Source organism: Saccopteryx leptura, chromosome 12 (assembly GCF_036850995.1).
Source record: "Saccopteryx leptura isolate mSacLep1 chromosome 12, mSacLep1_pri_phased_curated, whole genome shotgun sequence".
Lineage (NCBI taxonomy): Eukaryota > Metazoa > Chordata > Mammalia > Chiroptera > Emballonuridae > Saccopteryx > Saccopteryx leptura.
In genome coordinates, this window is record NC_089514.1 from 15,467,226 (window position 1) to 15,478,544 (window position 11,319).

General features: G+C 44.1%; 1 protein-coding gene and 1 long non-coding RNA gene across 3 annotated transcripts in view; one reads left to right on the top strand and one right to left on the bottom strand.

Annotated features, from left to right (window-relative positions):
• LOC136384125 (uncharacterized) overlaps positions 1-8,200 on the bottom strand; it is a 106,044-nt gene extending 97,844 nt beyond the window's left edge. For both annotated transcript variants that reach the window (XR_010747528.1, XR_010747529.1), the window contains exon 1: positions 8,066-8,200. This is a non-coding gene — a long non-coding RNA (uncharacterized lncRNA). The remainder of the gene's footprint in view (positions 1-8,065) is intronic.
• A 161-nt stretch (positions 8,201-8,361) lies between these two features.
• CYCS (cytochrome c, somatic) lies at positions 8,362-10,565 on the top strand. Its single transcript, XM_066354084.1, has 3 exons — positions 8,362-8,498; positions 9,492-9,668; positions 9,779-10,565. The coding sequence occupies exons 2-3, from the start codon at positions 9,500-9,502 to the stop codon at positions 9,925-9,927; spliced, it is 318 nt and encodes a 105-aa protein (XP_066210181.1). The 5' UTR covers positions 8,362-8,498; positions 9,492-9,499; the 3' UTR covers positions 9,928-10,565.
• Positions 10,566-11,319: the final 754 nt, after the last annotated feature.

Sequence of the window (11,319 nt, forward strand, 5' to 3'; positions counted from 1 at the left end):
CTAAGTGGGATATTTCTTTTCCCTTAACCTTCTGGTAGAGAAACATAAACATTTCTTTAATGCAGAAAAAATGACTGTATTGTGAAGAACTGGCAATGGCTTTAACTAGTAACTGGTGAGTTCTTATTGTGTAAGAAAGGGTGGTGTCGTAGTCTATTTGGCCTGCTATAGAACAAAATATTAGAGACTGGGGGGCTTAGAAACAAGCTTTTCTTTCTCAACGTTCTGAAGGCTGGGAAGTCCAAGGCCAGGGGCCGGCAGATTGGGTGCTGATGAGACTTACTGCAACCTCCCAGTGGTGGCGGGACGAGGGTTCTCCACAGGGCCTCTTCGATAAGAGCACTAATCCCACATGTGAGAGCTCTGCCTTCGCGATTAATTACCTCCCAAAGGCCCCATCCTCCTAAATAGTTTTAGAGGTTAGGATTCCAACATGTGAATTTCAGGCTACACATTTAGACCATAACAAATGGTTTAGTGTCATTTATCCTAAAGCCATCATTTTGGAAGGTGCCCACTAGAGTTTGGCCAATCCCAGGTGTGGGTCAATCCAGTTAATGTGCCAAGAGGCACATTTCAGACGGTTATCACTGGAAGACCACAATGTACTTTTAGGAGGGTTTGGTTGAGATTTCCTTCTTCTAATTTTGGTTTTTGTTTCATTCGACCAACATGTTTTTGGTTGCACCATCTTTAAAACTTTTCTGGGCTAAAATTATGGAATTTTTTCCAAACTCTTTTCTATAGGACTAGTCATATTAAATATTATGGGAAGCAAAAGATTTCATGATAAAATAGTATTGGAGAAAACTGGGGGCCACAAAGCCAATCATCTGACCTGACCACAGGATTCTCCATCGTCTGTAATATGTAACATATTTGGGAATGTCCAAGGTAAAGGGGAAAGAGCATACACATACCTCAAACCAATTTGATCATTTTATCATAAAGCACCATTGGACTAGAATTCCAAAGAACAAACTTTGGAAGATACAATGCTGCAGTATAGGAATTGGGGGTTTTCACTGCACATTTCACCCTGGGTTGCAGGCCCGAGGACTGCGTTCTGACCGCGTGGTCACCCACCGCTGTGCAGCGGGGCCCGAGGACCGCGTTCTGACCGCGTGGTCACCCACCGCTGTGCAGCGGGGCCCCAGGACCGCGTTCTGACCGCGTGGTCACCCACCGCTGTGCAGCGGGGCCCGAGGACCGCGTTCTGACCGCGTGGTCACCCACCGCTGTGCAGCGGGGCCCGAGGACCGCGTTCTGACCGCGTGGTCACCCGTCTCTGTGCAGCGGGGCCCCAGGACCGCGTTCTGACCGCGTGGTCACCCACCGCTGTGCAGCGGGGCCCCAGGACCGCGTTCTGACCGCGTGGTCACCCACCGCTGTGCAGCGGGGCCCCAGGACTGCACTCTGACTGCGTGGCACCCACCGCTGTGCAGCGGGGCCCCAGGACTGCGTTCTGGCCGCGTGGTCACCCCCCGCTGTGCAGCAGGGGTGTAGCCTTCCCTTCAGACGTCTGGCGAGTCATCCTCCTCAAAGCTCATAAGGTGTCAAGCCCTACTCCTCACTCTGCTGGTTGTTAAAGTCCATGGATCTGGCCTTATTAGGTGACAGAGAACACCTATGCTCCAAGTGTGCTCATCATATGCTCAGTTTCAAACAATATTTATGGAGGTTTTAGATTAAAACAGATTGAACCCATGAATCTAATTTCACTTACTCTAAAAAGTCCATGAAAACTACAGTAAGCTTCGTTAGGTTTTTTTTTTTTATTGACTTTTGTTATTGTTTATCCTATATACAAAAGCATTAACTAGCCAGGTCAATATGGGGAAGAGGAGCTGAGATATTAGGCACATTTTGGAAAGGAGATGGATATAAAAGATGAATCCTAACTAGTTAAAGACACCAGCACCTTACCCTGGCGGTGGGAAAAACAGCCCAGTTTACACATCAGAATCCTTAAAAGGCTCAGGAACTCTGCACTAGGAGTGTGCGAGGCAGGGGTGGAGTGGGGGTCGGGCTGCTAAATCAGGGAAGGCTGAGTGAAAGTGGAGACACGTTGGCTACCTAGATCCTCTCCCTGCCCCACCCCACCCCACTCCACAGAGCTAGGAAACTACCTCCCTCATCCTGGCAGAAGTCCCAAGGATTATTTCTGAAGAAATGTAAGAAAGGATTTCTGGCATTCAAAACACCAGGTATAGCCTGACCAGGCGGTGGCGCAGAGCATTGACTGGGATGCGGAAGGACCCAGGTTCGAGACCCCGAACTTGCCAGCTTGAGTGCAAGCTCAACTGGTTTGAGCAAAGCTTACCAGCTTGGACCCAAGGTCGTGGCTCGAGCAAGGAGTTACTCGGCCTGCTGAAGACCCATGGTCAGGGCACATATGAGAAAGCAATCAATGAACAACTAAGGTGTCGCAACGAAAAACTGATAATTGATGCTTCTCATCTCTCTCTGTTCCTGTCTGTCTGTCCCGATCTATCCCTCTCTCTGAAAAAAAAAAAAAAAACACAAAAAAAACAAACAAACAAAAACACCAGGCATAGCTGAGAACTGCTACTATTCTGAAAACTGGAAATGAGTACTTTTATCAATAAGGGTCCCAGCAGAGTACAGACCCTCAAGGGCTTCCACTGAGGGGAATTTAGTGCAGGTACTATTTACAGAGATGTGGGTAAGGTGATAGGATCCTTGATAGTGGGGGCACCCAGGAACTAGCAATAGCAAGAAGGCTGATCACTCACTCCCAACCCTCCAGGAAAGGGAAGGGCCCAGTGTTACAGTGCCTCCCACTGGCGAACCGACCGGAGCCAAGAGCGAGGGGCCCAGGGGATCCTGTCCTTAGACACCCTTGTCCTAAGGCACAAAAGGATGGAAAATGGATCTAGACAGGCAAGAAGAGAATAACCAGTGCCGTGATCTTACGGATACCAACCCCTCAATCTGAGACGCAGCCCTCTTCCCCACCAGCTGCCAGAAAACTAACAGACGTCACCTCTGCAAGAGAGAGCAAGTTCCCGGCTGAGGCTGACCGTCACCACACTCTGCCTTCTTTTTTCAGTTCTTACACTATACACAGTGTCCTTTTTGCGGTCTACTTCATGCCACGTTTTTCATATTTTTTGTATCTTTCACTGGTGATTTTGCTGTGAAGTGCTGTCTAGTGTTCCCAAGTGCAAGAAGTCTGTGATATGCCTTACAGAGAAAATGTATATTCGGGCATAAGTTCTTAGACTTGACAACAAAATGTGATCCATAAAAGAAAAAATGGATAAATTTGCCTTCATCATAATTTCGAACTCTTGCTGTAGAAAAGATCTTGGTAAGAGGATGAAGAGCTATGCCACATACTGGGAGGAAATATTTTGCAAACCACATATCCAACAGAGAATTCATATCTAGACTATATTAACAATTCTAAAAGTTCAACAGTAAAATAACAGACAACCCAATTAGAAAATGGGCAAAAGACATTAAAAAACACTTCACAGAGAAGACAGATAGATGGACCATAAGCACAATAGATGTTCAACATCATGAGCCATCAGGAAACCGAAAATTAAAACCACAGTGAGTACCTATTATAGATCTCTGACCCACCCTTTCACAAAGGGATCCCAAGGGGTAACCACACACTGCAGAAAGGGAAGTGCCCATTTATTTCAAGATTACAAAACACTGGTTCTCAGCTAACCCCTTGGGAGCCAGAAGACCGCACGAGAGACCACTATGAGAAGACCACTGTGAGAGAGGCTTAACAGGTTTTACCCAAAGCTTGCCTCCTGTTCAAGCCAACAGGATCACAGACACGCTGGGGTTACTCCCCCACATATATCTACTCTTGACTGTGTCACTGGAATAGATATACTCAGCAACTGGCAGAATCACATATATCTACTCTTGACTGTGCCACTGGAATAGATATACTCAACAACTGGCAGAATCACATATATCTACTCTTGACTGTGTCACTGGAATAGATATATCAGCAACTGGCAGAATCACATATATCTACTCTTGACTGTGTCACTGGAATAGATATACTCAGCAACTGGCAGAATCCTGCTTTGGCTCCCTAACCTCTAAAGTGGAAGTATCTAAGCTCCTCTCGCCCCCCCCCCCAAAGTCAATACCACATCTTGAGATGAGAGAACGCACAGGTTATTAATTAGTACCATCATCGAAGACTTGAAAAATGCAGGGTGATTATTCTTGTCACATCCCATTTAAATCTCTATTCAGTCTATTCACAAAATACATGGATTTGGGAGAATGAGAAAGTATTATTTTAAATTTCTTAAGATGATGATGACTAATTAAAACTACTATTCTATATGTAGTAAGAGTATATAGCTTAACTGGTGGTGGCATAACTAACTGTCCACTGTCAGCTATGTGGCATTTCCAAGCCCTTCTCTCTAGATCAGTGGAAGTCAACCTGGTCCCTACCGCCCACTAGTGGGCATTCCAGCTTTCATGATGGGCGGTAGCGGAGCAACCAAAGTAGAAATAAAAGGATAGATATAACTATAGTAAGTTGTTTTATAAAGATTTATTCTGCCAAACTTAGCGAAAATCCGACATTAAGTACTTGGTAAGTAATTATTATTATATGCTTTTAACTTGCTGTAACTCTGCTTTATAAATTTTATAAAGTAAAGTTACTTCCCTACTTTATAAATCACCATTACTGTGGAACTGGTGGGCGGTTAGAAAATTTTACTACTAACAGAGATACAAAAGTGGGCGGTAGGTATAAAAAGGTTGACTACCCCTGATTTACATGATCCCAAGGTCGCTGGCTTGAGCCCAAAGGTCACTGGCTTGAGCCCAAGGTTGCTGGCTTGAGTAAGGGGTCACTGGCTCATCTTAAGCCCCCCAGTCCATTCATATATGAGAAGCAATCAATGAACAACTAAAGTGATGCAACTATGAGTTGATGCTTCTCATCTCTCTCTCTCTCTTTCTCTCTCTCTCTCTCTCTCTCTCTGTAACAACAGCAAGAATAACAACAACAAAAAAGAGTATACAGTCTCTTTCTGACCTCTGGAAGAATTTATTAAAGTTACAGTACTGGGATTATTTCTTCCATAAATACTTGGTATAGTCCATGATTGGAGCCATGTGAGCCTTGAGTTTTCTTCATGGAAAGGCTTGAAATTATGGACTAATTTCTTTAAGTTATAGTATTACTCAAGTTTAGTCTTTATTCCTACATTTTTATAAACTGTCTTTTTCAAAGGATTTTTCATTTGATCTTAATTTTCAATAAAATAATACTAATTATCTTTTCAATGTCTATAGAATTTGTCATTTTCCACATGGATTTTTAGTGTATTTTTTCTTGATCTTTCGCACCAGGTATTTATCTGTTGTATTGGTTCATTCTTTTACTTTCAAACCTTTTGTACTATTATGTTTTATATTTTTAAAATAGCCAAATTTAAAAGTGTTTGGCCCTGGCAGGGTAGCTAAATTGGTTAGAGCATTGTCTCAATGCACCAAAGTTGCAGGTTCAATCCCCCATCAGGGCACATACAAGAATCAATGAAGCCTGACCAGGCGGTGGCGCAGTAGATAGAGCGTTGGACTGGGATGCCGAGGACCCATGTTCAAGACCCCGGGGTCGCCAGCTTGAGCACAGGCTCATCTGATTTGAGCAAAGCTCACCAACTTGGACCCAAGGACACTGGCTTGAGCAAGGGGTTACTCAGTCTGCTGAAGGCCCACGGTCAAGGCACATACAAGAAAGCAATCAATGAACAACTAAGGTGTCACAACAAAAAACTGATGATTGATGCTTCTCATCTCTCTCCATTCCTGTCTGTCTGTCCCTATCTATCCCTCTCTCTGACTCTCCGTCTCTGAAAAAAAAAAAAGAATCAATGAATTCATAAATAAATGTAACAACAAATCCACATATTTCTCTCTCTCTCTCTCTCTCTCTCTCTCTCTCTTCCACTCTCTCTCCCTCTCCCATCTCTCTAAGATCAATAAAAAAAGGTATTAATTAAAATATTTGTCTGGTAACCACAGAATTGAGTTCATTTACTATAGTAAAGAATCTATTTGGGTTTTAATCTATCAGCTTACAATGTTTTTTAATTTCCCTGCCTTTTATTTTTCCCTTTTAGAAAATATTTATTGGCACTCCATTGTTTTCCATTAATTTGTAAAATACACAAAACTTTTCTATTATTTTATTAGTTTCCTAGAATCTAAAAATATACCCTCTTCCTGGATAATACAAGGACCTTAGTTTATTATTTATGTATTTATTTATTTATTTTTAGCGGGGAATGAGGGAGAGGGAGAGAGAGGGACAGACAGACAGGAAGAGGAATGAGAAGCATCAATTCTTCATTGTGGCACCTTAGTTGTTCATTGATTGCTTTCTCATATGTGCTGATGTGGAGGGGTGCTTCAGTCAAGCCAGTAATCCCTTGCTCAAGCCAGCAACCTTAGGCTCAAGCCAGCTACCTTGGGCTTCAAGCCAGCAACCTTTGGGATCAAGCCAGCACTATTGGATCATTATCTATGATCACACACCCAATTCAGCGACCCTGCACTCAAGCTGGCAACCTCAGGGTTTTGAACCTGAGTCCTCAGCATCCCAAGCCAACACTCTATCCCTCCTCCACCACCTGGTCAGGCAGACTATTTTAACACTGGTTTTCTAGTGGCTTATATGCTATTGTTGTCAGTTATATTTCCTTTACTTTATATATAGCCATGGCATACACCATATATGCTCCTGTGTCTAAATATATATATATCTTTATATAATATATATATTTATATATAATATATATGTATTTATATTATATATAATATATATGTATTGTAAATATATATATACAATCCACATTTATATGGCTTCGTTTTGCTTGCCCTTGAGCTTTGTAGAAAGCTTATACTAAATGTAGTTTATTTCAATGATTATCATTTTCATTTCTACAAGTTATCTTTATCTGTTTTCAAAATCTGTCTGGTAGACAATATCAGGACTTCAAAAGTACACGCTGAATTTGAACGGTGTTGCTAAGCTTGCTCTTTTACTAACTTGGTTAGCCAAATAAACCTACTTCAGTAGTCCATCTAAATGCTCACTGTTGTGGCCCCTTCCAAAAGGGAGAAATGGTCTTGAATATGTGTGATTTCTGCTCTGTTTCACAGCACACTTTTGCGGCAATAGTGAGAATAGAGAAAGGAGAACTGGAAGTCAGGACACAGGAGAAAATAATCATCATATAGGACATCGGGTGGTCTAGAGAAGAAATCATAGGCCCCATGGTTTGGAAGGGATCCACGGTAATTAGTGTATCCTCCTAGTATCTGTTGCTTGTAACTTGGAGGCAGGAGGAAGGTTGCTACAATAGAAGGTAAATCTTGCCAGAGAAAAAGTCCTCACTGACTTACTCTAGATACATAATATGTATTGAAGGAACACTTGACTGAATGAATGTGACAATATTCGATAATATATGAGGAAAAGTATACAGCTGGAAGCTTTGGTGATCAAACCTGCATTTCTAATATGACCCCAAGCACATTAGCTTACTTGAACATGACCTTCACCTAGATTAGTTGGGATGCAAATCCTGTCTAGATTTCCAAGAATTTTCTAACCATGTAACAACCTTGCTTCCTAGAAATTGACTACACACCTCCTCTTTCTTGTGCACACAAACGCGAGGGAGCGACACTGGAGTTGGCAGAAAAGAAGGCGGTAGGTGAGGGGCCAGAGCCGTAATCCAGCCATTACTACAACTGCAGCACCCACCCCGGTCCCGGGGCGGCCGTAAAGGGGAGGTTTGGAGGATGACTTAAAGTAACAGGGTGCAGGAAGAACAAGGTCAGGTGTACATGTTCAACTCTTAAAACTCCTGCCTGATTCCAGGCTATCTGGGTGCAGCTGGCGCCAGCTGTGACAGTGTGACTAAGTATGTGTAAAGGTCGCCGGCTGACGGGAAGGTCGCCAAGGGACGTCTCCCTCCGGAGAGAATAAACGCCGTCCTCAAAGGCAATACGTCAGCAGCACAAGAGCAGTTACCTTAGGATAACGCCCTCGATCCACCACGGGACTCCACTCCACCCTCCCCGTCGGCGCACGCATGCATAAAATAGCCGGAGGGCGATGGCAGCCCCTCCCAGCACCACCACAGTGTCGTATGTCCCTCCGACTGTCGTAACTGCCCGGCCAGAGAGGCTTCAAGAGGAAGGGCACACATGCAATACACCCTACCCTGCTAGCGAGCATGCGCGCACAGATCGCGCGCACAGGCCCTGGCGACTTCAGCCAATGAAAAGCGGTAACGTCACTGCGTATCAGTAGGCCCGGCTGCACGTCAGGCCGCAAACGGGCCGAGCGAGTTTGGTTGCACCAACACCGGTACATAGGCTCGGATCGGCGTGTCCTTGGACTTAGAGAGCGGGACGTCCGGCTTGCGAATAGGCACCTGCGTGTCGCGCGCGACCAAAGAGCGGTGAGCGCAGGGCGCGGAGCACGCAGCAGCGGGTGGCCGACCCTTGGGGCGCGCATCAGTGTGGGGGCCGCGCAGGCGGTTGGAGGCCTGCGCCTGGGATTTCCGTGTGGAGCCCACGCGGGCGGTCGGGCGGGCCGGGAGTTAGGAGCCCGGGCTGTGGCCAGTCTGAACCCCGGGGGCTACGGCTTGAGGTGGGGCGGAACCCCAGCTAACTGGGTCAAGGCCCTGAGATCCCGCTTTGGAGGCGGATCCGACTGAACGCGGCGCTCCCGCTGGCGGGGCTCGGGCGGTGGAAACGACACGCGAGTCTTCCCGGGCGGGGGCGGGAGGACGGCGCGCGGCGCTTCACGTTCCCCTCCGAGGGGGGCAACAACGGATGCTGCCCCGATGAGGGGTGGTCCTCGGGCCACCTGTCGCTTCTCCTCTCCACCTGCCCCCGCCTCTCAGGACGTCTTCATCAGCCTCCGTGAAGCCGGTCTGGGCGGGTGACCTCGTGGTCGCCCCCGGATCCCAGAGCTGGAGAGTGGGGGTCTCCGGGAGACCTCGCGGCCGCCGCTGACCTCTGAGTGTACTTTCCCTCGTCTCCAGAGACATGGCTTCAAGTCGTACGAATAAAGAGGCATTCTTATTCTTAATTGCAGTTTCAGTGGTTTGGGCTTAACGTACTCACCTTCATACTTTATCGGGTTCGTGACTTTTTGTGACCTTGACCTCATCTTTTCAAGCAGTTTTGAACTAGTTTCCCCCTTTGCTTACTTGGGCTTTAACTTTCTGTGGCTTGAAAAACACAGAGATGTGCTTTTAAGGAAGTTCTTTAGTGTTTTGGTATTAAAGCACCTTTGCAAGTGTGCTAAGTCAAAACAGATTGAGCCTGGTACTTAATGTCACAGGTTTACAATGGATTGGTGATTTAAGTGATCGCTGATTTTTTTTTTTCCCCATTGTATTTTTACTTGGAGGAAAAACTTGATAAATTGAGTCTTTCGTTTTTAGATTTCAAAATGGGTGATGTTGAGAAGGGCAAGAAGATTTTTGTTCAGAAGTGTGCCCAGTGCCATACCGTGGAAAAGGGAGGCAAGCATAAGACTGGGCCCAATCTCCATGGTCTCTTTGGGCGGAAGACAGGTCAGGCCCCTGGATTTTCTTACACGGATGCCAACAAGAACAAAGGTAAGAGGGAGACAGTTAAATAACCAAAGCATGAGTTCCATGAATGGAACCTGTGGTGAACCCTTTATCAGGAGTGTCAAGTACTTAATAATGTATGTCTTCTTGTTCAGGCATCACCTGGGGAGAGGCTACACTGATGGAGTATTTGGAGAATCCCAAGAAGTACATCCCTGGAACAAAAATGATCTTCGCTGGCATCAAGAAGAGTGCAGAAAGGGCAGACTTGATAGCTTACCTCAAAAAAGCCACTAATGAGTAATGGTTGGCCGCTGCCTTATTTATTACAAAACAAATGTTCCATGACTTTTTTTATGTGTATTGTATTTAAATTGATCTCATACACCAGAATTCAGATCATGAACGGCTGATAGAACATTTCTTTTGGGCAGTCCAGATTTAAGTAAGATTGGTTTGTGGCTAAATGAATATGATCAGCTTTTTGAACTTGGATGGTAATTTCAGTTAAGTGCTATGACTGTTTTCCCTTTTTGAAAATGTGATTAGACTTAATTCATAATGTTCGGCTTTTCACAGAGATGGTGAATGCCATCTCCAAACCTGTAGGAGGTTGGTTTTATATTTAGATTTATAAAACTGGTTATATTGATATGTTTAAGGACTGAGGAAGCCCCTTCACTGTCTCTTGGAACAAGACTTGCTTGTGTTTCAAGTTGTGTTGATTAGCCTGTTACAAGGCGAGGGCTGAAGATACACTAGCAGTGTCCATTTTATCTTTTTAGTTCTAACTATGCCAATTTAATTAAAATGCCCTGTATCTAAACTGTTGCCTTTTACTGAAGGAAGGCATTTTAGTGTGGTTTATGTATAATATCAAATAAAGAATATTTAACACTTCTCACATTTTATAGATTATAAGGTAAGATGGTTTTAAAATTTTAACAAAGATGACAAGATATAGTAGCACACTGAATTTTTAGTCAGACTAAGTTATAATAGAGGCTTGTCTTGAACAGCTATTCAGAAACAACTGTAGAATTACTATATATGTGTGTGATTGGTGATGGTGCTTCTGCCAACTGACTAGAAGGATTAAAGTAGAGGAGAATCGATCATCAACACAATTGTAAATTATGGCTGAAGATGATTAAAAAAAAATCACAGATAATTATTTTTCCTAATGTGCTTGATTTAATGCCTGATGACCAAATTTTAATGGTTGAAAAGTACAATAGCCCCGAATATTGATGCAGCACTGTTACTAGTCATACTACTAGATTGTTTACTTGGTCCTCTAGGACAGCCTAAACTAGAACCCTTAAATTATTCATCCTTAGAATTCTTTGGCTAGCGTGAACACTGTAGCATTAATTCCAAAGAGTGGATAGAAGAATGTGCTTCTGGTCATAGTTTTGTGATATATAACTATTATTTATGCATGAAATTATTTCATCCACAGTCCTTACCATACATTTAGAGTAATTCCTGGAAGATTTATGGAGATGCTAAGAGAAATTGAGTCCTAATCTGAGTGTGAATAGTAGAGAATTTAAAGATGCATCCTAGAATTCTTTCAGAGGTAAAGCGTTTGTAATAGGACTTGCATAAGTTAGTGATATTCAGTGGCAGTGTAGCAATATAGCTTCTAAAAGACTTTTCTAGACCCGTATGGAAGGCCAGCGAGTTGATCTAT

Bases quoted from the DNA above. Each gene is read 5' to 3' on its own strand.
- CYCS (XM_066354084.1), top strand. From the start codon at position 9,500: ATGGGTGATGTTGAGAAGGGCAAGAAGATTTTTGTTCAGAAGTGTGCC. The intron at 9,669-9,778 runs GTAAGAGGGAGA...CTTCTTGTTCAG, and splicing joins GGATGCCAACAAGAACAAAG to GCATCACCTGGGGAGAGGCT.